Source organism: Hippopotamus amphibius, chromosome 3, assembly GCF_030028045.1.
Source record: "Hippopotamus amphibius kiboko isolate mHipAmp2 chromosome 3, mHipAmp2.hap2, whole genome shotgun sequence".
NCBI lineage: Eukaryota > Metazoa > Chordata > Mammalia > Artiodactyla > Hippopotamidae > Hippopotamus > Hippopotamus amphibius.
The window spans coordinates 49,629,229-49,654,503 of record NC_080188.1 but is presented as its reverse complement, the minus strand read 5'-3'; the positions used below and the strand labels follow the sequence as shown (position 1 = coordinate 49,654,503).

General features: G+C 41.6%; 1 protein-coding gene across 1 annotated transcript in view; it reads right to left on the bottom strand.

Moving 5' to 3' along the window:
• Nucleotides 1–25,275, bottom strand: part of FRAS1 (Fraser extracellular matrix complex subunit 1) — a 505,547-nt gene that overhangs the window by 44,522 nt on the left and 435,750 nt on the right. The window contains exons 48-58 of the mRNA XM_057725661.1: nt 24,098–24,222; nt 23,673–23,813; nt 21,812–22,039; nt 19,788–19,901; nt 17,924–18,074; nt 16,515–16,674; nt 14,106–14,274; nt 11,173–11,419; nt 9,584–9,928; nt 7,894–8,054; nt 7,200–7,347 (exon numbers count right to left, since the gene is read on the bottom strand). Of these exons, the coding sequence (XP_057581644.1) occupies nt 7,200–7,347; nt 7,894–8,054; nt 9,584–9,928; nt 11,173–11,419; nt 14,106–14,274; nt 16,515–16,674; nt 17,924–18,074; nt 19,788–19,901; nt 21,812–22,039; nt 23,673–23,813; nt 24,098–24,222 (1,989 nt within the window). The remainder of the gene's footprint in view (nt 1–7,199; nt 7,348–7,893; nt 8,055–9,583; nt 9,929–11,172; nt 11,420–14,105; nt 14,275–16,514; nt 16,675–17,923; nt 18,075–19,787; nt 19,902–21,811; nt 22,040–23,672; nt 23,814–24,097; nt 24,223–25,275) is intronic.

Genomic DNA, 25,275 nt, shown 5'->3' with positions numbered 1-25,275 from the left:
CAGCTTCCCGCTAGCTATCTATGTTATATTTGGTAGTGTATATATGTCAATGCTACTCTCTCACTTAGTCCCAGCTTCCCCTTTACTATCCCCGCCCTGTGTCCTCAAGTCTGTTCTCTATATCTGCATCTTTATTCTTGCCCTGTCACTGGGTTCATCAGAACCATTTTTTTTTTTAGATTCCATATATATGAGTAAGCATATAGTATTTGTTTTTCTCTTTCTGGCTTACTTCGCTCTGTATGATAGTCTCTATGTCCATCCACCTCACTACAAATAACTCAATTTCATTCCCTTTTATGGCTGAGTAATAGTCCATTGTATATATGTGCCACATCTTCTTTATCCATTCATCTGTTGATGAGCATTTAGGTTGCTTCCATGTCCTGGCTATTGTAAACAGTGCTGCAATGAACACTGTGGTACGTGTTTCTTTTTGGATTGTGGTTTTCTCTGGGTATATGCCCAGCAGTGGGATTGCTGGGTCATATGGTAGTTCCATTTTTAGTTTTTTAAGGAACCTCGAATCTGTTTTCCATAGTGGCTGTACCAGTTTATATTCCTACCAACAGTGCAGGTGGGTTCCCTTTTCTCCACACCTTCTGCAGCATTTATCGTTTCTAGATTTTTTGAGGATGGCTGTTCTGACCGGTGTGAGGTGATACCTCATTGTGGCTTTGACTTGCATTTCTCTAATGATTAGTGATGTTGAGCATCTTTTCATGTGTTTGTTAGCCATCTGCATGTCTTCTTTGGAGAAATGTCTATTTAGGTCTTCTTCCCATGTGTGGATTGGGTTATTTGCTTTTTTGGTATTAAGCTGCACGAGCTGCTTGTCTATTTTGGAGATTAATCCTTTGTCCGTTGCTTTGTTGGCAAATATCTTCTCCCATTCTGAGTGTTGTCTTCTTGTCTTGTTTATGGTTTCTTTTGCTGTGCAAAAGCTTTTAAGTTTCATGAGGTCCCATTTGTTTATTCTTGATTTTATTTCCATTATTCTAGGAGATGGGTCAAAAAGGATCTTGCTTTGATTTATGTCATAGCCTATTTTGAAATCAAATCAGAGATCTGCATTTTTATGTCATAGCTCTTAAATTTTAAGATAGCAAGCAATTAAAATAGTAAAAAGAAATTCCATTCAGGCCAAAACTACCGGAGCCAAGCAAAACACATCCATATGCTGAATTTGGCCACTGGGCCCCAGTCTGTGACTATTGCTGTAGACTTACCTCTTCTTTAACACCTTACATGGCCTCATTTGACTTTAGGGAAGGACCATAGCCAAATGGTGGTTAAAAACAAGGGCTGTGGAGTAGGCAGGTCTGAATTTCCATCCCAGCCCTGCTACTTATTAGTGGAATGATATAGGGCAAGTTACTTGCATTTTCTGAGCCTTGGGGTTTTTTTTAACACTTAAATTGGAAATGTTAATATCTAACTCATAAAACTATTGGGAGGACTGAATTTAATGAGATTAGGTATGTATGGTGCTCAATACAGTATCTGGCAAACCGCAGGCACTCAAATTTTGGTAGAAATTATTATATTATGGTTTGTATTATTCCCCATCTCCAGGCTTCTCAATACAATGGATCAGTTTTTCTTCCTTACTTCCTACAAAGCCTTAGGTAATATTCTACATTAAGACATGTCCCCTTTCGAGACCAACATTTCGTTGAGTGCCGGTTATTATTTTCTTAATGGACAATACAAAGAGGGAGTCCATCCAGTCACATGTCAAATCAGTCTTTGGGGCTGCTGACCTTAAAGCTATAGCCACCTATGTCCTGGCTGCGTCCTAGATGTGCCCTGCCCAACCTGCAAGGAAGGAACAGAAGGGGTGAACACCAAGCTCCCTTCAAGTCAATATGTAGAATGTTCTCTTTGCCACTGCTCAGAACTGTTGGCATTAGCAAATATAAAACAAATCCATTATCTAAGCTAAGCCTAATAGTTACCATTTATCACTAAAGAAAACCCAGAATATACCTCTGAAAAGAAGATGAGTGACTTTGGCATCAGGTCCTGTACATTACCCATTTGGGGCTCTTTCCATCCAGGACAACCATCTGTGCTATTAAGAGGTGGGTGGAAATGACATGACCTTGCATATGAGGACAAGAAGGAAGCTTGTTGCCAGGTAAAAAGCAACACAAGCAAGAAAGCTTTTCTGCTTATGGCAGACTTTATCTAATGCTTTGGATTGATTTTTCTTGCTGGCCTGACAGGCATCAAGCTAGAGGTTAGTTGAAAGCTAAAGTGGTAATGTTTGGGTTTTGTCATGTATTAATCAACCCCAGATTCCTCTTGAGATGTAAAAGATTCCTTTCCCTCTATTTAACACATATTACTCTTTACTCCTATGCCTACCTCCTAAAAAAAAAAAAAAAAGGAAAAGAAAAGAAAAAGAAGCGGGTGGATTTGTCTCATGGTTGCCTTCTGGCACGAATCCCTGCTTTTAAGGACCCCCCAGTCCAGTGGGAGACTGAGGCAGAGACAATGGGAAGGAAAGGCAATGGGTGGGTTTGGAGACATTTATTTGTGGGAGTTACAGCATATAAAGGGCCCAGCCTAGGTCAGGCATTGTATTAAGGGCTTCCATACAGGTCATTTCTCATGCTCTAGACAACCCTACCAGGCACTGCAATCTCTACAGGAAGTAGAGGCACTGGCTCTGGGGGGTCAATTCTGCCTGACTGCAGAACCCCTTCTCTTTCCACACAGATGGGGTGTATGAATGGGGAATGGAAACCATTCCGTGATGGTGTATGGGCTCGCAGTGGGTATCATGCACTATTGTCAACACCTCTCTGAGAATATCAATTTGGAGTTATCTTCTTATTTGTGTAAGTCTGGTATCTTGAAATAGATTGCAGGACTCTGCTCTCTCCTCCTCTGTAATCCCAGTGCTAAGCACCAGCTTTAGGCATGGAAAATGTCACCCAGTGCTGTTACCTGCTAATCTTCTTAGTAACTGACAAAGTGAGTGCAAACACCAACCGCCTGGAATGCAGTGGCCTCTTTATGGGTGATGAGATTTAGGAAAAATCCTGCCTCTGGTTCTTTGAGTTAATGAGTAGCTGGGATCCAGCTACATACACAGGAGTGTGGTGCGGCAGTGGCTACAAGGCCTTTCTTGCCTTGCACAGCAGTCTTCAGGGCAACACCGAAGTCTAATTCCAGGTATCAGAGCAGAAGAGAAAGGTGAAAACAGAAAATATTCTGAGATGAGCTACTTTGATGATTTAAGGGCCTGAAATCAGCCTGGTGGAGAAACATAAAAGGAGCAAAGATCACTTTGAAAGGCTGGAAGCTGACTTTATAAGGATCTTGAGTGACATTAAGTATTGTTACATAGAGGGGCAGTGGCCAGCTAAAACTGCTAAATGAAGAGTTAGCACAGTAGAGTGTAAAACCAGAAGGCTGGGCTCGCATAGAATAGACCTGGGTTTTAACTCTCCCTCCCTCACCTCCGCTCTGTGTGATCTTATTTGACCTCAGTTTCACAGGTTGGAGAGGATTAAGGATAATGTTATTAGAGATTTTTCTACCCTAGAATGTGCACACTGACGGGACTCAATGAAAGCCAGCAGTTACTGGGAAAAAGGATCGCCAACAGAAATAACTGGTAAACGCTATAGTGGGTTACGAAACAGATTTGAAGATTTCTTTCTCTGGGATAAATATCTTGAATGAATACATATTGATGTAGTCTTCCTGAAAGACGATATTTTCTTTAACATATTCATTTTCTAAGTTTGCAACCCTAATGCCCATCAATAAAATACAAGGGTAATCGAAATGGAATCTTCTATGTTGATCAGAGTGCAATGAAGTTTGTAAGTGTTACTGGAGTCCCACTGGCAAGTGTGACAAATTACAGATACATCAGGAAGAAAAGAAATAAACATGTAATAAAATCTACTATGTGCCAGGTACTATGGTAGGTTATTTTCACATATTTTACCTAATTTAATCCTCACAACAATCTTGTAGGTATATTTGTTATTTACAGATGAACAAAATGAGGCTCAGTAACCTTAGCCACTGAGCAAGGAAGGCCAGTGAGCGAGGAAGTGGTAGGTGGGGATTATATCTCAGGATTTCTGACTTTGCATTCACTCTCCACTTCATCAGAGGGAAATTAATTACCCTTTCACCCAAAAGAATAAGAAGTCTGTTCAAGGATAAAAAGAATGAATGAATTTCCTTCTTTCTTCTCTTCTAACTTCTCTAAGAAAAAAATATCCGACATAGCCTCCAGCTGCACCAAATAGAACCATTTGGTGTAGCGCAAAGAGTATGAACTTGGAGCCAAAAGTCCTAGAATGCACGTTGGTTCCTCCATTGACTAGACATTGGGTGTATGTTTACTTCTCTGATTCTCAGTCTCCTTATCCACCAAAGAGAAACAAGAGTAAAACCCATGGGAGATAATGCAAATGAGATAATGTTTAATAGATGACTCTATAAACTCTGAGGTAACATGCAACATAAAATAGTATAATTGTTATAATCTTGTTCATGGTTAAAAAGTTACCATATTGTGAATCATAAACCTAAATGTAAAATTTAGAATTACAAAACTTCCAGACGAGAACACAGGAGAAATTCTTTGTAACCTTGGGTTAGGTGAAGATTTCTTAGATACAACAGTAAAAGCACAATCCATAATAGAAATAGCAATAAGTAGGACTACTTAAAAGTAAAAATAATTGCTCTTTGAAAGACATTGTGAACAGAACAAAAAACAAGCAACAGATTGGGATAAAATATTTGCAAAAAGTGAATCTTTGTCCAGAATCTACAGCAATGTAGTAATAGAGGAGAAAACCCAATTTAAAAAATGGGGGAAATATCTGAACAATACTCTGTCAAAAAAGATATATGGATGGCAAGTAAGTACCTGAAAAGACAGCAATGTCATTAGTTATTCACTACACACCTACTGGAATAACTAAAAAGTCCCATAAAAACCTGGTAACACCAAATGTTGGTGAGGATGGGGAGCAACTGGAATTTGCATACACTACTGGTGGTAACGAAAAATAGTTACAACCATTTTGGAAAACATGCTGGCTCTTTCTAATAATGTGAAACGAACACTTACCCATATGCAACCCCACTCCTAAGTACTGACTCCAGAGAAATGCAAACTTATATTCATGTCAGAAACTACTCAGCAATAAAGGGAATGAGCCAGTCATATTTGCAATAACACAGATGACTCTCAAACGCAGTGTGCTAAGTGAAAGAAGCCAGACCCAAGGTGCTACCTATTACGTGATTCCATTTCTACAGCATTCTGCAAACGGCAAAACTTCAGGGACAGAAAACAGACCAACAGCTGCCGGAGCTTCGGATGGGGAGCGGTTTACCACAGAGGGACACGAGAGAATGGCATAGGAAGCTGGAACTGTTCAACATCTTGATTGTGTGGTGGGTGAATTTTAACTTATGTAACTTAGACCTAAGTCTAAAATAAGATACTACTTTGGATATATGCAAATATATAACAAAAAGACTGGTTAAAATAGTGGTCTTCAGAGAGGGGAGCTGGAGGGTTGGGAGATAGGGGTAGAAGGAAGACTTAATTTTCATAGAATACCTTTTGTGCTGTTTGCTTTTTTTTTTTGTTATTATATAAATGAATAAATTATTTTAAAGTAAAAAAATTAAAGATCACCCTGCTGGGCTGCCTGTTCCTTCTTTGCTGACTCTGCAGTCACTGACGAGTTCAATCACGGATCCTACATCCATCACCGGGGATGCCGATGAGGGTCCTCCTGCTTGAGGTGAAAGGTTTGACTTGATCTTCTCCACCCAACTCAAGAATCTGACAATTCTAGATTTCATCAAGTCTTCCCCAGAAGCAACCATCCTTTCCTGTTCATCCTCTTGTTACTTAGGTCAGCTCTTCAGTGGGGACTCATATTTTTGTTCAGATACCTGTCTATTCGTTCCTGCACATCACCCACAGGACGGCCAGTGTTAGTTTCCTCAAACAAAAATCACACCACTCCTCTTCTTAGAAGCATCTGCTGCCCCCCTTTACCTACAAATTCCTGAAGCTGGAACATAAGACCTCTTAGAACTTGTCTCCGATCTGTCTTTCCGTTTCATTTCCTTCCATTCGCCTCCTGCCAGGCTCACAGCAAAAGTAAGCATCTCACTGTTCTCCAAATATGTGTCTTTCAAAATTTTATACCTTATGTATACTATAGCTCTCCATTTAACAAAGCTTTATTTATGCATTAGATAAAATTATCCATTAGATAAACTCCTACTACAGCTAAAGACTCTGTTTAGATATCACCTTCTTTATGAAATCTTCTATGATTCCTCTACACATAGTTACTATTCCGTCCCCTCTGCCCCTATACTACTGGATCTATTGCACTATTAGGTCATTTATCATAATATGTTCTATTTTTTCTCTCTAAGGATCTGATCCCCCAACTAGACCTTGAGCTCCTTCAAGACACAACTCAAACAGGCAGACCTCATTTTATTGCACTTCACTTTATTGCGCTTTGCAGATACTATGTTTTTTACAGATTGAAGATTTGTGGCAACCCTGGGTTGAACAAGTCTATCAGCACCATCTTCCTAACAGCATTTGCTCACTTTGTGTCTCTGCGTTACATGTTGGTAATTCTCCCAATATATCAAACTTTTTCATTATTATTATATCTGTTATGATGATCTGTGTGTAGTGATCTTTGATGTTACTACTGCCAAAAGATTACAATTTGCTGAAGGCTCAGATGACGATTAGCATCTTTTAGCAATAAAATGTTTTAAAATTATGGAATGTATGTTGTCTTTTAGACATAATGCTATTGCACACTTAATAGACTACAGTATAGTGTAAACTTTTATATACACTGGGAAACTAAAAAATTCACCTGACTTGCTTTATTGCAATGTTCACTTTAATGTGGTGGCCTGGAACTGAACCCTCAATGTCTCCAAAGTGTGCTCGTACATCTTTTTGTGCCTAGTAGAATGCCAGAAGCACGAATGATTATTTCTGCCCCATATTTCTGTGTAAAAGTGTGCACGTGCACATACTCGTGTACACATACACACATTTCTTGAATGAAAATGTGAATGAGTTCCTATGTCATATACATGGATGTTAAGGAAAAAATATAAATCGCGTCTGAACCACCAGATCGGCATCCCCAATTTCTTACCGTCCTGGAATGTGTCATTAATGGCAATGACAGACTGGAAGGGTTTGGTCAGTTCGGCCCCTTGTGCTGAGCTGAGGAAAACCACAAATGTTTCCAGCCCTTCAATCACCGGATATTGAGTGTCATCCAAGATGGTCAAGGTGCAATACTGGAAGAAAAATCAGGATGTTCACTAGACTTACCGTGGTGTTCATTTCGCAATATATACAAATACTGAGTCATTATGTTGTACACATGCACCTAATATAATGTCAATTATACCTCCCAAATTTTTTTTCTAATTAAAAAAGAGAGGAAAAATCAAAGCAAATCTTACAGAATGCTCACCACCCAACACTCATTTGCCTGTGGGAGATTAAGACAAAGGTAACAATTTGCCTTTGTTGGTCTTAAAGTAAATTTTTTAAATCCATAAAATGACCATCTCTGTATCACAGACCCTTGGTGTTTTGTTTCTAGATATTTGCACCAATCTAGTGTAGTCTCTATCCTAAATCTGTGGTGCTGGATATTAGATGCTGAAAATGTCATTTGGAGAGTTTGTCAAAGATCACTCTAAGTTTGTTCTTTCGTTTGTGTTTTTGAAGAAAGGGAAGATAGTAACATTTTAATATTTTATAGTCCACAGAATTTGGAGGATAGACTAAAGACAACATGAACAGACCCATCTGGTCTTTGACATCTGTATGCTCACCTGCTCAGTGACACCTGGCCCGAACTCCACCTTCCTAGAGCTGGGAACGTAGTCCACTCCTGGAGTGGCGGAAGCAGGGTCTGAGGGCCGAGTTGCACACCAGACAGATGTGAAGGTGGAAAGGTCAGTCCCGTGACGGATAACTGGGATCTTCACTGTTCCTGAATTGAGAGTCATTCATTTCAATGGTCAACCCCAAACCAGAAAATGAGTGCGGTTTTCAGAATAATGTCCTCCCTCACAGCAGCAGCAGCTTCCTCCTGCTAGCTTGCCTGGCCCAGCTTCAGTGATGCTCCTGTGCTCTCTCTGGGGAAGGCTGAGAGTGGCACCATCCCTCTTTGTACTGACATTAAGATCAAGAGCAGCCCTGGAGGAGGGCCTCACGGAGGTGGTGCTGGAGAGACAGCCCTTAGGAGAAAGTGGTTTTGTGGCTTCCTGAAGGAGACTGTTCACAGGAGAAGAACAATGGCCTGAAGAGAGGTGGGTTCACTGAAAAACATTTCAAGCCTATTTAAGGAGAAGAAACTCAGAAACTAGGGCCTCAGGGATGAGCTAGAAAATAGCCAATTAAGGAAAAACCAGCTAGGGGACGCTCTGGGGTCTGGAGCTGAATGTTCCTAATTAAATGTTCCTAACTGGGTGATTTCCCTATTTTATCTGAGTGGTGCACACATCATTACTGAAACCATATGTGCTCACTGCTTATCTTAGGAAGAAGCTCATCTTCTGGTAGCTGTGACAACATACTTTGTAAGGTCCTAATGATGTACGTGTAAATTTTTAGCTGTTTTCATAATCAGGGTCAGAGAAAAGCTACATGACAAGCCCATCATCATATTTTTCCATCCAAAACTGAAAGGTGACAAGTCGTCATGGCTGGCAATTTGGTGTTTGGGAAAGGCAACATGGTATAATAGAAAGGTCTGGGCTCTAATCCAACTCTGCCATATTCGCTGGTCTTTGATGATTTCTTTAACCTCTCTGGCACTCCATGTGCTCTTCTATATACATGAGAATGAATGGATGCACATGGCATGGTGGCTGGCATTCAGTAAGTGCTCCAAAATATTAGTTTTCACTTTCTCTCAGAATATCCCCCTCAAAGAGGTGCAAGGTCTTGATCAGGGGGCTCAGATCAGTAGATGGCACATCTGATGCCTCTTTTAGCAGGATGTCTGCCGGCAGCATGCAGAAGACTTGAGATCCTTGTGGAGCCCAAAGAGGGAAGAGGCCTGGGTGGAGGAAATCTACCCACAGACTGCCTTGGGCTGTTACATGAATGAGAAAGTTCCATTTGTTAAGACACTGAAACTCTGAATTTATTTGTTTTGGCAGCTAGCAGTACATTAAACAATTTACCTCCATCTTCAACAGATCATATTCCCCTCCTTCACAAGCCAAAATGCTTAGCACCACGCCCTCCCTCTGGACCACAGAGGTCAGCCAGTGAACTCTAAGCCAGATCCCGCCCTGCCGTCAGCAACCAGAGCAAGACAAATGGATGGAAGTCCCTGTTCTTCACTACCTTCCATTCTTGGTCTTGCTCTTGATTACCTGCCTCAGACTGACAATGGTGTCACTAAAGAATGGCATTCTCAATGTCCTGAGGGCATTCTCAAAACTAAGAGGAAACTGTTCAAGGAAGGGATCCGGACATGGATGATGGAACCCTAGAGATGTTCTCCATTACCTGCATCCTCGCTGACAGTAAAAGCCGTGTTGCTCAGGGACACAGTAGAAGCATCATTGGGACCAGTGATGAGCACCTTGGCTGACGCTACCCTTCCGATGCGGGCATTGTCGGAAGCATCTGCCAGGGCAATCTCAAACTCTTCTTCCTCTTCATACTCGCTGTCATCAATGAGCATGACATCACAGGTGGACATGGTGACACCAGGCCCGAATATCACACGACTCTCAGCAGACATCCCTCGAGATTTAAAATCAGAGCCCGATTCTAGAGCATAGAGGCTACTTCCCATAGCTGACTTAGGAATCGTGTAGCAAATTGCAGATACAATGCTGCTTGAATCCCCTGAAATACAAATGGCAAGAAAACCAAAGCATTTGAATGAGCACTTCTTAGATTTTAAAATCTCTAGTAATTTAATGGGCTTTATTCTCTATGACATATTCCATATTCCATTCAAACTCTGACATGAAACCTTCCTGCTTTGCAGCTTCTTAAGCTTGTGGTATAAATCACTTGAGGATCTAATATACCCCAGATACTTCACCAAACGACTTGAAATGGATTTCCTCTTCTGTGAATTCTGTGCTCTGTTAATTCACAAGACTCATTGCCCACCGTCTAAGACCACAGCGGGTGGAGAGATGAGACATATTTGGTGCTTTAAGTAGCAAAGTAATTGTGTCCTGAAGGTAGTGCTATGAGCACAGTTCACTGCCTTTCTGAATAAACTTCTGCACTTTAATTCCCAGGGAGAAAGAAGATTGCTTTAAAAAAGGGAGACAAAACAAAATAAACCCTACCTCCCTGAACAAATGACTTTACTTATTAGGGCTGCCACTTCCCTGGGTGACAGCCTGTTTGGGTTTGGCTGGCTGGCCCAGAGCAGTCAACAGGGCTTGCTTGTTCTTCCAGGGGCATCGCCAAGGGTTGGCGCTCTCTGCAGTGTCTGTCACACCAACACACAGTCAGCAGATAGGACAAAATACCCGACATCATCACTTATGGTCACGTTGTGGCTCTGAATGGGGATTTAATTTCCACGTGCTTTAAAGTCTCAATATTGCACAATCCTAAATCCATACAATCTTTGCTTGGATTTTCCACCCCGGCAGACCTGCCGTTATTTCTCACACACCGTTTCTTTCTCATCTGAGCTCTACGTGTGACACTCACGTAGAAAAATCTGTAAACACATTTTCTGTCTTCCAGGAAATAAGACAGGAAGCCGTTTCTTACAAACTGTAGCTAACCCCCTTGACCAAGACTGCTAAATATTTTATGGATTGGGTGATTGATTAAGGATCCTGAGTTCATGACTCGTTTGCAAGGCCAAATATAACTAGCCTTCTGGTCCCATTTAAGAATAAACGGGAGTGCTAACAACTTGAACTGAGAAGAGAAGCCTTCTGATAGTACTCACTGTAGGCAGGATTGTTATTAGGATTTCTGGGGACTGAAGTGAGTTAATATACGTGAAGTACTTCCACACATGAGTTAAAATGGTACATGAGCACATGGCACATAAAAGGGACTCAATAAACATTAGCTATTATTATAGTTCCTTGTCACCTTTGGCACCAACAGACCTTTTCTTTCAATAGGTGCAAACAGAAAGCCAGCGCTCTCGTTGACCCGGTAGGTCTTCTTATCAAACTCTAACGTGGGCTCGTCCTCAGTGTCATTGATAATGACCTTCGCCTGGGTGAACTCCCCCAGGAGGGCATATGCTGGCATGCTGAGCTCCACGGTGAAACTCTCAACGTTCTCAAACACATCGTCATCGTTGATGACGATGGTGCAGGACTTGGTATCCTCTCGCTCATCAAACTGCACCTGTCACGAAGGAGACAACGAGGAGGTAAGCCGTGACTCAGATTCCCTGCTCCGCTATCCAAGAGCATCAGGGGAAAAGAGGGCCCAAGTCCAGTGGGCAAAGCACTGAATGAAACAGCTGGCTCTTCTAGCTCCTACTTCCTGCTGTATCACCTCTTCCCATTCTTCCTCTGTACCTTGGGGCTGATTTACTGTCCAGGGACATGGAGGGCAAAGACGTCTGCGACCATGTGGTGACTGTAGAAAAACATGTAGGTAGCTATTTGTATTGTTTTATTAACTCACTTGGGATAGCAAGAATCATTTGATTACTCAGTTTCCCTTCTATTTGTGGCAAGTTTAACTGGGAAGATCTTTGAACCTGGAGTGTGAAGTTTTGGCCTCAAGTCCTGGTTCTGTTACTTCCAAGCTAAGTTAGGCTACGAAACTTGACAAACATCAGATTCCTCATTGACTAAATAACAATAGTATGCCTATCTCACATACCTATTGGGAGGACTAAATGAGACAATGTATAATGAAGGCACTAAGTGTATTTTAAAGCACAGAACAAATGCAAGATATTATCTTATTATCATTACCATAGTACTTGTATAATCAAAATTGCAATAGAATCTCAGTGTACTGAATAATGGAATCTGAATTCAGAGAAAGTTACATTATGAACAAGTCAGACTGAATTTTAACTTTATTATTAAATCCTTTGCCATTAAGATGAGCTAGATCCATAATGTGAATTAATTTAGCCTGGTATAAAATAGAGAAATTAATTTATATGCATACAATTGTGAATTTATAGGGATTTATTCTGGTTTTACTTTGTCTTCAAAAAAAAAAAAAAAAAAAGCTGAGGATAAAACCTTCAAATGGAACCAGGGCTATAGAACAGTCTAAAACGGAGTGGACAGGCAATGGACCTGGACGGCACTTTGTGTAACCAAGATAGATAAAATATGTAAAAATTAGTCCTAAACCTCTAGGGCCACACAAATCTGAAAAACACATAATTTTCATCAACAGAAAATTACTATTCCACATCTAATCAACTAATCAAATTAAGTTTTATTAAGCTCCATTTTTAAAATGCTCCCAACTAAATGAAACACTGATAGGTCTCTATTCAGCTCTAGAATACACTGCCTTTTGTCTTTCCCTGAAAAACACAAGTATGTGCTCTTATTATTTTGCTAAAAAACTCCTTAGTTTATCTGATTTATTATAATTCCTCATTTTAATTTGACATAAATTAGGAGTTTTGTAATATACACACTGCTATATACAAAATAGGTAACCAACAAGGACCTACTATATAGCACAGGGAACTATAGTCAATATCTTGTAATAACCTCTAACGGAAAAGAATCTGAAAAAGGATATATATATGAGAATCACTTTGCTGTACACCTGAAACTAACACATTATTGTAAATCAACTACATTTCAATACAAATTAAAAAAAAATAAATTTGATATGAGGCCTTAGTTCAGCTGAAATGCATCAAAGAGAGAGCCCACTCCTTTTTACAGAGACTTATGATGCCATAAGAATCATGAAACTACTTTGAAAATACATTTAATAAATACCTAATAAGTGCCAGGTATTGTGCAATACTTAAATCTGACACATACAGGGCATCCTGCCATAAAGGAGTTTACTCTTTATGTCCTCCTCTTTTCTCTTTTGTTTTCACTCTCTCTTTTTTTCTCTTTCATTCACACTCTGGCACTAATTACCATTGCTGTAACATGCAGATGTACAAACGTGTGTGTGTCTGTGTGTGTGTGTGTGTGTCAACCCCAGAACTCCTCTTTGCACTCCTACCCATTCACATACCAGTCAACTTATTGTCTCAATAAGGCAACGCACACTCAATACACCCAAAGCAGAGTCACAATCACCCCCTCACCGGACCTGTTCTTTGGTGTCCCTTCCCAGTGAGGGGTGTCACCATTCATCTCTTCCTTCTGTCCCACTATCTAAACCACTGCTGAATCCTATTAATTCCTACCGGTCTGTTGAATCCACCCACTTGTCTCCACCTTCTCTTTATTCTTTTTTTTTATTGGAGTATAGCTGATTTACAATGTTGTCTTAGTTTCAGGTGTACAGCAAAGTGATTCAGTTATACATACATATATATCTATTTTTTTTCAGATTCTTTTCCCTTATAGGTTATTACAAAATATTGATTATAGTTCCCTGTGCTATACAGTAAGTCCTTGTTGATTATCTTTTATATATAGAGGACTGTGTACATAATAAATTTCAAAGGCCACCTTCACTTGAAATGTGAAGCTCAAGCTCCCATCATCTCTCACCCAGCCTGTTCCAAGAGCTCCCCAACTAGTCTCTTTACCCTTCAGGTAAAGGGGAGTAGAGAGGAAGGGTTAGGATACCAAAGGCTGAGTGTACAACATGGTGCCTTGGAGATTTTTCTTGATCATAAAGCAAAATGTAAAGACTGAGAAGCTGGACAGCAGTTAAAACTGCAGTGGAGATTGGACAGACTGTGAAGAAGAAAGCACTGTGGGAAGGCAACGCAGAACAGTGATTTGAGGAAGGGTGCTGATGGGCAGGGAGCTGGCATGAAGAAGTGGGGCTGTGCCACAGTTGCCGACAGCCATGGCCCAGCCCTGGCTGCAGCCCACTGGCAGTCCAGGAGTCAGAGGCCCTCACACCCACCTACCTGGCCAGCATACTCCACGTAGTCCTGCTGTCCAGGCTGGGAGCTGACCCTGGAGCTGGAGCTGGCAGTGCCTTGCTCCGTGCGACACAGGACGATGGCGTACTGGTTCAGGTTCCCTGTCCTCTGCACCGTGACGCTGACGGACCCCGCTTTCTCACTGACATTGTAGCTGGAAGCAAACAAAAAGGCGGTCTCTGAAATTCTGAAAGGGCTGTGAAGAATCCACATGCTTAATGTCTGTCTCTTCTGGTTGGTTATTGGTGTCAGACAGTTCCAGGAAGAGGTAGTTTGGTTCCTTTAAGAGGTCAGGTTGTTGACATATATACATTAATATATATAAAATGATAACTAATAAAAAAAAAAGTCAGGTTGTAAGTTGAGGGAATGTGTTCACCTGGGACAGTCACAGAACCAGGCGACCAAAGAAGCTGTGGATGCAGAATGATAACTGCCCCGTTTTCAGAGAGAGTTGAAAGATGGTCAGCACATAAGAGCTATGCACTCCATGTTTCAGAACACAAAGAAATAACAAACAATCTCTCCCAAGTGTGGGAGAGTAATTAGAATAGGTCAGTGAGTTCCTGTGGAAGAAAGCTGCTTGGAAGCCAATTAATGACTTGGTTCAGGTGGGAACTGACTGCACCAGATCTCCAGGAAATGTTTAAAGGAGCCAGGGCAGTGACTGAGGGCAGAAAATGAGAACTGGGCCAAGGTAACAAAGGTGTCTAGGCAGATGGAGCTTTATGACAAGGGGGGAGTGACGAGATGCTGCAGACTGAAAGTGCCCCCCTCCAAATTCATATGTTGAAACCCTAATCCCCTCTGTGATAATATTAGAGGTGGGGCCTTTGGGGGTGATTAGGTCATTAGGGTGGAGCCCTCATGAATGAGACTAGTGCCCTTATAAAAGAGAGCCCCATCTTCTTTCTGCCATGTGAGGTTACAGCAAGAACTCAGCTCTCCATGGACCAGGAAGCAGGTCCTCACCAGTCACTGAATTTAATGGCGCCTCAGTCTTGGACTTCCTGGCCTCTAGAATTGTGAGAAATAAATTCCAGTTGTCTACAAGCCACCAAGGCTATGGTATTCTGTTATAGCAGCTGAAATGACTAAGACACAGGGTTCATGTAGCTTGCTGTTAGGAATCTGCATTGCTTTTGCAAAGTAGGAGGCAAAGGATCCATGTGGCACTAATTCATAATCAGTATGTAGACTGAGAAAAGCCACAAGTGAGTGGGGCCTGAGCCCAACTTTGTTTTTCATCTCTGAGGATGGCCACTGGACTTTGGCTTGTGTTTTATTGCTGTGAAGGCTGCAGGCAAAGTGCCTCTGAGACGTCAGTCTTCATTGCCAGCTTGGGGACCCTCCAAACTATTTAGTCTGTTAAATGTTAGAGGGGTGTCCAGAAAACGTCATCAGTTTTATTCAGGTTCTTTAATTTTGAAGGAGTTACAAGTAAGAGGTAAATAATAGCAAAATTATGTGTGTGTGTGTGTGTGTGTGTGTGTGTGTATTCTACTTTTCTACTAATTCTCCAAGTGTGTGTGACAGTAGAATAGCCTATATCTGGGGGCACTTGAAATTAAATCTGCATGTTTTCCTTTTTTCCTCCCAAGTTCTAATTTTCATTTGAATTATCATGAGATTGGTTTCTTAGAATAGTGAGTCTCTGAAATGTAGATTTAAAGAATTATTTCCCCCATAAAAATTACAATCCTAGTTATAATCTATTCTATAAAATCAGTACTGTGCTTTACCAATTGGCGACTCTCTGTTTACCTCTTGCCTCCCCGAAAGACTACAAAAGCATCTTGAAAAGCTGTCTATCTTAAGCTATGATTTTTTCCCTAAAGATAGACAATTCTGTGAACACCAAAGAGCCCACGGGGAGAATATGAGCTTGAGAACAGGGAGAATGTAGACAGAAGGCAAAGAGTTTATTACTGTGGGCCAGTGATTATTTTTTTGAATGCATATTTTTTCCTTACCAGCTTTGCTGGATTATCTTTTAAACTTGAAGACAGAAGGAAAAATACTTTCAGGAGAAGAAGTAAAGCACAATGGTTAAGATCACTGGACTTAAATCCTGGTTTTACTGCTTCCTAGCTATGTGATTTCGGATAAGTTGCTTAACCTATTTCTGTCTCTATTGCTTCATTGTTGTGGAGGCAACAATAGTACTCATCTCATAACTGCAAGTATTAGACAAGATGACGTATGTCAAGTACCTATTACAGTGCCTGGTACATATGGTATTCAAGAAATATTTGGTGTAATTATGATTTTTATTCTTATTATCACCCTACCATCACCACTGAGTGATTAGAGCTGACGCCCAGGGTGTTTCATCCAGGCTTCCTCTGCTTTTCTGATTCCTTTCCCAAGAATGAACACCAATCACACTTGTACCTGGTATATTTAAAGCTGATGAGGGACCACTGGATATGGAAGACATTGTCGCTGACCACATTGGGTTTACTGTCTCTCACCAGAAACTGAAAACTATCCATCATCTCACGGATCTTCTCCTCATGCAAGACATAACGAACCAACCCCAAGTTCACGTCCTCTGTGAGAAAAAAGACACTGAATTAACCTGGGGATGTAAAGACAGCCTCATAAATTCTTACCGACATACCCAGTTTATTCTTCTAATGGGTTACAGACAAAAGTTATTTTCCCAAGAACAAAAAGGGATAGTAGTCTTAAAAATAAATGTTTCTGCCAAATTTTAAAATAAGACCTTGCAGCTCTGTGTAACAAAAGACCCATCTTTATGTATAGGAAGTACCCTTTGTTGTTGTAAAATGAGAATCCTATGGTCTTGGCATAAAAAGCACTTTAACAAATGTCTATGGAATGTCAGAGGTAAATCTTAGAGCTGACAGAGAAAAGTCTTTGCCCCCATCTTCTGTGCATGTATGCTCATACCTGCCCCACTGCCTTTTTTTTTTACAGTTTGCATTTTATTTATTTAGACATACAATAAACTGTATATATGTAAAGTGTACAGTTTGATATTTTTTTCTTATTAGTAATGTATATATGGCAATCCCAATCTCCCAATTCATTCCCCCCCACTGCCTTCTAAATAAAGGTTCTTTGGAAGGTGTGTGCTACTAAGAAAAGGGTTGGATTAAAACAGCCCTCACAAAAGGCACAGATAAAATGGGACTGCGAGAGAACACAGGATTGAGGACAGGGAGAAAAAGGGAATATGGCACATCAATTATAAGATGCAGTTGTGCAATGACCGTTCCCAATCCGGTGCGTCCTCAAGAGAAGTCTAGAAGACTGTGAGAGCTTATAAGAAACTAAAATACAAAATGGTCTGCTTGATGCGATTCCAAATAGGAAACTATTTCTGTTGAGCAAGCTACTCATTTTGATTTTTTTCTTTGCTGAAGTCTTAAAAAAAAAATCTATAATGCTTAGAGATAAAAAGTAAACCACGCAGGATCACAGATCTCTCATAAAATCTAGTGGTTATTTTTGTTTTGAAAGAAAACCCAGGAGTATCACATGATCCTTTCCAGCAAACTTGGCCAAACCTAAAGCAATTTGAGAGCTGAGGAAGCCTGGTAAAGATAAAATTTTCCTCTCCTTCCCCCCACCCCGCCCCTGCCAGAATAACAGGGAAAAAAAATCAGGAGAAGTAAAATTCCAAAGCTGGATGGTTAGACACTAAAAGATCTATTTGCTTGTAAATAGATTACTTGGGGGTAAGTAGCTGGCAGTGGTTGTGAGAAAGATCAGGGGAGCAGAGAGAGTGGTGTTAGAATAGATCTCTCCCACTTCTCAGCTCCCTGAGTGCCCACCCTGAGTGAAAGTAGCAGCAGCTCTGCCAGGCTGCAGCTTGTTCTCCACGTGGCCGTGCTTGGGGCCCGTGGTTATCTCGTAGACAAGCTGTGGGTCCTCTGTGTCTGGGTCCACGGTCAGCAGTTCCTTCTTGGTGATCAGGTTGGTTGCCTGGAACAGACACCCATTAAATTTAATTCCTGAGATGGGAATAAAGCAGGAACATGACCCTCTGACTCACATTTAATTCAGTTCAACAATGAGGTACTAAGTGCATTTACTCCCTGGAAAACTTTGTTGGGATTGAAGAGGTTATGAGGATAGAAACCATCCCAGCCTCTGCCCTTGATGTTCATGCTTTATTGGTAAAGAAAGGCTTATGAGCAAGTAACTGTGGCAAGAGCTGCAATGGGAGATACAAAGAGAGTGCTACACACTTTTTGGGAGCAGGAGTGATTCATTCCATCTGAATTAGGGAAGGAGGAGGTTTGAGGTGGTGAGATTTGAGTTTGGCCTTGAAAGAAGGTTGGAACTATGAAAGAATAATACAACACAGGGAAGACAGCCACTTTATACCTTATAGGAGTCGATTACAATGCTTGGAATTGAGTAAGATAAACTTATGATATCCCAATATCGCCCAAATATACTGGCTAAACTTGATTCACTGATTCATTCAACAAATATTTAGTGAGAGCAAAGGTTTGAGAGAAAAAATGGGGTGGTCAACAGTATGAAATGTTACTAGACCCAGTAAAATAAGTGCATGTAAGTGACCTTTGGATTTGGCAAAATCGAGGTCACTGGTGACCTTGATAAGAGTCACTGCAGTAGGGTAAGAGTTGAAGGTAGAAGACCAATTGGAGAGTGCCAAGAAGAGAATAGGATGGTTCTGAGTATCGAGAAAAATGTCAAATAGGGCATGAGAGGAATCTGTACTAATTTTGTTTCATATATTTTAAAATTCCCAATGAGTTCAGTGGAAAGCTATAGCACCGCTGCTATATATACAACCAACTAATCAGCAACAAGGAGATGAGAAAATCCACAACCTAGAGGGAATACCCCACACAAAAGTAAGAAATCAGTTCCCAAACTGAACTGAAGAGCTGTGGGTGTATGAATGGGGGTGGGGACATGCTCGACACATTACCAGGTGAGAATTATGACATGTTAAAATCACCAAACTTGGATTTTGGAAAAGGAGAAAGAAAAATTTAAATTTCTAGAATTCCTTTGAGGATAATAATCTACCAAAACTGACTCACTTCCCATCTATGGCATATTGCAGGTGCTTCTCAAAATCCATCCTCCCCTTCTCCTAGTTAACAAACTTTCAGCTGAGCACCTAGCTGCCCAGCTAGACACTCCCATGCAACAGATAGGGGCCACAGGACCAATTTCCTGTCAAAAGAATATGAGTGCAATGATGTGTTTAATTTCTGCATCACTTGTTTAAAATGAAGTTCCTTGCCCTCTACTTTTCTGTTTTCCTCTTCCCATGGGCTGGAATACTGATGAACAGCTGAAGAGGTTTGCCTATGCTGTCAATAGCAACAGCTCAGTGATGGCAGAAGAATAAGATAGAAGGAAAATGCATCTCTGAATGGCCATGTGGAGCCCTAGCCTCCCCACTTACTTCCAAGCTTTATGTGAGGGAAAAAAACTATCTTGTTTAAGCTACTATATTTTGGGAGTCATTTTATAACAATATCTTCAACTATAATACAATTCTAACCAAACTCATGGAGCTCAGCAATCTTAAGACATCAGCTCCCTTAGGGAGGGATAAACATGAGATGAGCAGGAGTTCTGTGCATACTGTCGTGAACAGGCTAGAGCCCAGGCCGGTCAGTGTGACTGTGGCAGATGGAAAGGCCTTACCTTGCCATCCATGTACTCCAGCCACTGGAGCCCCAGGTTGGCAACAATTCTAGGGGTGCCATCATCTACTGGGAGGATGTCTATCCAGAACTGCTGAGGCGCTGCCGTTATGATCTGTGGTGAAAGCAAAAAAAGGAAACTCATCATTCACACGTATCTGAAATATGTCAGGTCCAGGACCTACAAAGGCTGGAACCCCTGAAATCTGTTGACACTTCAAAATGGGCAACCGAGCAAGTTTCCATTGCTTATCACCACTTGGCTTGAGGCTTAAGGGAGACGGTTGTTGGATGAAGGAGAAACAATATAAGAAGAAAAACAAGACACAAGTGGCTCTCTTGCTGGAATTTCACCTGCTGTGGAAGTTGGTTTCCACACACGTATGCCTTCTTCAATTGAGTTTGATATTGCCCTGAAGTGAAACAATAAACAAAATATTTTCCTCTCAATAATTCTTATTAAAATTTTTATGATTTTCATCATTAAAATGTTAATGTCAAAGTATCCAGTAGGCTTCTGCCAGATGTGAAAAGATGTTTCATGAGAAGAGATTTCCTTTCTTTTTTTTTGAGAGAGAGAGAACTGTCCACGTGGAGAAAGGGGGCAGAAGAAATCAAGAATAAAAGTGGTTGTGGGAATAATGCAAAGAAATTTCAGTTTATAACTTCATTCTCACATAGATACACACGTACATATTCACAACATACCTGGGGAGTCTGACCCAGCACATCCCCGTTTCTGAGCAGATACGACAACCTGGCAGACAGGGCAGCAAGATGCTCGTGTTTCAGTCTTCTACAACCCTCCTTCTAGATAATTTCCCTTTTCAAAATGACACAGTCCCTCTGGAGATCTGCTGTGACCTTTTATGTTTATCACAGAGGTGGCCCTCTTGCTGATTCATTCTGAAACCTTTTTTCTCTTCTGAAAGTCAGACTAACTGGGGAGCAGCTACAGTTTGGGAGAGAGAAAATGAACGTGATGACCGGCCAGGTGGAGACAAAGAGCAGATGCTGAAATGGCAGGGAAATCCCAAGAGCCATCCCACTGACACCGCGGCCAGCTGAGAATGACCTTCTCACAGGCTGTTTGTTTCTAAACCATGATGGAGGATCTTTCTGCCAGGAAAAGAATCATTCCTCACCAAACTAGGGAAAAAACTCTGCAGGCCTAAGAAGCTGACCCTTTGGTTATCCTGGAAATAAACAGTAGGGCGTGATCACGTGCTCACGAAAGCTGCTTCTGCCAAGGCAGACGGCTGTGTGCGATGCAGGGGCATCCATGGGTCTACCTTTCACCAGAGTTGCAGTTATTTCCAGGGAGGGTTATGGCACTGTAAGAAACCTGCTAAAAGGAGTTAAAATGGTGGGGAAGGTAGTGGCAGGGGACTCAGTTTCCTGAACATCTGAATGTTAGAAGGAAGCAGTTCTCCTAAGGAAGAAAAGCTTAACAGCTCCCTGACCGCAAAAAAAAAGCATCTTTACCTGTTTCACAAGCTGGTCCTAAAATGATGACAGTGATGAAGACACAGCCACAGTTTATCAGATGATTCCTGCGTTTCCTGTGCCAGGCACTGGGCTATGTGCTCCGTGTGTGTCAAGAGGGTAGATATCATCCCCATTTTACAGAAAGGGAAGCTGAGGCTTAGAAAGGTTAAATGATTTACAAAGACACTCAGTAAGTGACAGAGGTAGGATTTAAATGTGTCTTTTGGATGCAAAAGCCATCCTCTTAACTGTAATTCTTCATGGGACTGAGAAACTCTGGCTGGCTCAGGAGACAATTTGGAACCTCGTGATATTATTGAAAAACCAGATGAAAGAAAAATTAAGGGAATAAAGGGTGAGTAAAAAGGAAAAGTAGAAATAATGGAGAAGGTAAGTAATTTGCTCCAGGACACTTAGTATGTGATAGAACCAAAACTCAAACCACGTTATTCTTGGCCTAAAAATGCCATGTTCTGCCTCTAGACAGCCTCTGGCGTGCTTCGCTGTGCCTCCCTCTCCCTTGCCTTTGCCCCTCACCTCTTTTCCTCCTTCCTCAATAATAAAGAAGGGATTTGTCCCATCAGCAACGGTAAAGGTGAGCCGGTCTTTGAGGGAGTTGCTGCCGTCATGGCTGTAGCGGACCCGGTTCTGGTAGACGTCCTCCATGGTGAAGGTGGAGGTGTGCTGGAAGGGCTGTCCGTCAGTGGTGCGCTCGATGGTGCCGTGGCGTGGGGGCTGCACAACCGTGAACGTGACAGACTCGGCCTGTCAAGGAGGCAAAAGGCAAGAGGAAAAAAGGAATTCTATAACAGAAGCCAGAGGTGTGAGTGATGGCCACAGGTGGTCAAGGGCACCCAAACCTGAAGACATTTATAAAATAAAGGTTACATTTTCTTTATAGATACCAAAAATCAAGCTAAGGAGAGAAATTAGATTGGTTTCTATAATTGAACTTATATTCTGGTTCCTTCCGTTTTAAGATGATATGTAAATTTGCCCATTGAGGGTCATAGGGGAAAACCCGAATTTTTAACCCCTAGGATGAAAAGAACTAGATCTTTTAAAATTATTCCTTTCCTTTCCATCCACCCTCCCCCCATCACCACCACACACTTCACCAAAACTCTTATATGTAGGACCACATGCATCAGAACTGAAGCAGATTTCCCATTTCTGGTGGCTGCTTCTAGGGTGACATGCAGAAGGAAAAATAAAGAGGTAGAAAACCCTGCTCAGGACTCTCCAATGATTTCCCACCAACTGGGAATAAAATACAGAGGCCTGACCTGGGCCAAGGAGGCTCTCTGTGAGCTGGTCCCACAGTTCTTCTCTGGCCTCATCCTTCTCCTGTCCTGCTTATTCACTGGGGTCCAGACTCTTGGCCTCTGTGTTGCAACTCAAATGTTCCAAGCACATTTGACCACAGGGCCTTTGCCCTCCTGATTCTTCTGCCTGGAAAGGGATTCTCGCAGGAAGCCGCACAGCCTGCTCTTTCTCTTCCTATCTCTGCTCAAATATCAGCTCCTCGGAGAAGCCTTCCCTGACCGCTCTGTCTGAAACAGCACACCCATCCATCTCTACCGCCTTTATGTCACTTTATTTTTATTCCTAGCAGTTATCATATCTGACATGATAGTCTATGGTCTTCCTTTCTTTATTGTCTGTCCCCCTAACCAAAGGTTGTAAACTCCCTAAGGCTGCAACTTTGATCTGTTTTGTTCACAGCGCTGTCTTTAGCATCTAGCGCAGACCTTGGAACTTAGTAGGTAATAAATACTTGCTGAAAGAATGAATAAATAAGTGAATGCATGCTGGCACGGGGAAGGGCGTACATAGAGTTAATTAATAAGTGCATGGTACTCTTAATGGGAGCAAAATCATGTCAGAATGTTGGATACTTTAATCAGACAGCATTAGGAGAGGAAGAGTTTAGTCTCTACATGTTCTGTTTTACTGTGTAAAGCCTGGTTCTTTGAGAAGGCTCAAATTGCAATAATTACTTGTCGTCCAATGAAGTCTTGATGAAGAAGGTAAAAGTGTGTAGGTGAAGAAGATCCTTATTCACTAATAGGCAGTAATAAAAACATTGGATAGAATGTCATCTACCTAATCTTCTGTGGATCATAATAAAAATCAGCATGTTAAAACGATTGTTACATGTAATCGTGGGAAAGAATAAATGTATTTATGATTTCAGAAAGGGTTTAAAAATAACTTGATTTCAAAAGTATTTAGTTTCTCTTTTCCAGCAGGCCATGGTATGTTCTGGTTTTTAATCCTCCAAGGATGCTTGCACTACCCTCACCACCCTCCACCCTCAGAATGCACTGTCACAAAGCAACAGATGCCACTAGATCAGCATCTCATTCAGCCAGAGAACCCAGGGGAGGACTCTTACCTCTGTGTCCGCATCTATTGCCTTGAGCTCAAACTCTGTGATGGTCTTCCTTACACCCTCCTGTACCCGCATCCCCAAGTTCTGTACAACGGGCAGTGAGTCATCCACAGGGCGAAGAGTAATGTGGAAAGTCTGAGTCACCTATGTGGCAGAAAAGTGCAGGTGGGTCACCTGTCCCCAGCACCCACCTGAGGAGAAGGTAGATGCTCTCTGGGTTCCCTTTCACACCATTCCTGGCATGACTGACCAACCAGGAACCCAGAAGTGAGTTCTCTTTGGCAAGATAGAGTTCTCTCTGCCTCTGTCCTGGGATGAGAGCAGAGGGGAGCGAAGCTCTCACAGCAGCAGTGGCTCAGCATCCTCCAGTGGAAGAAGATGGCGCTAAATTGATACCCATCAAGGAGGGAAGTGAGTTCCTCACCCACCTCATTGACTCCATCTGAGAGCGTAAAGCTGAAGGCATCTGAATGCTTCTCGGTCTCACTGGAGTGGACATACTGAACGTTTCCTGAAGTGAGGTCAGCTTGAGTAAAGGAACTAATCTGGATACCTAGCAAAAGAAGACGAGAGAACCAGAAAAAGGGTGTCAAGAGGCTAGCCATCCCTCTCAGGAGAGGGAACTGTCACACTCTCACCAGAGAGAGTCCTTTGTAGTTTTCTTATAGTATTGATGTGCTGCCCTCTAAGACCTTGGGTTAGAGTCGTTTGTGTGTTTTTTCCCTACGACAGCATATGTCCTATGGGAGCACATGTTAACTTAATTATCTAGGCTTCTACTATGTTCCAAAGCAACAGCAGGTGCTCAATAAACGTTACTATCCTTTCTCTTGGGGTTTATGTATGCAGGTCAAAACTGTGAAAGGTAGAGCCACTGCCTTGTTCTCCAAACTCCTTGCTTTTAAGTTTTACATCTCCCCATAGCCTTGTAGTCCTTTCTGAAAACCTGCCCTAAGTTTTAACATTGTGTGATGGCTTAGCGTTTAAACACTGGAGTCATGGGGCTTGGCTAAACATAGCCTTGTTTCTGTGATTGGTGAGCCATCCCTGGCGTCCATAATTTCATTGGATATTCTTCAAGGTCCCTTGCACTCTCGGGTCTATGATTCTAGCTTTTCATATACTACTTTGGCCAGGCTGGCCATAACAAAGCTTAACTTTATTAAGCTTTGACTTTGGGGTTGGGGCAATTTCTTTCTCAACTCTAGAAAACCAGTATCTTTTAATACCATGATACAGAGAAAATATGTTAATTTTTTTCAGTCATTTTAAGTAAAAAAAGAAAAATTTGAAAGATCTAATTTTTAAGTAATGCCAAGGTACCCCACTAATGAATAATACCTCTATGTTTTCAAATGCCCAACAACACTTAGCAAAACCGCCCAGAATTCTTGCTTTTGTCTTAGGGCTTCTGGGGGTCCATCCTCTGGTGCCAGCCAAGACTGAAACAAAATCATCTCCTTTAGTCCCTCAGCACAAATTCTCTCTTTCTGATTCTGGGTGTTAGAGTATTCTTCTATTTAATCTAGTCCTTTGCTTTGGTCCTGAAATTCATTTGCTGCTTCCTGGGATTTATTATTTGTCATTGTTAATCCTGGCAAAACCA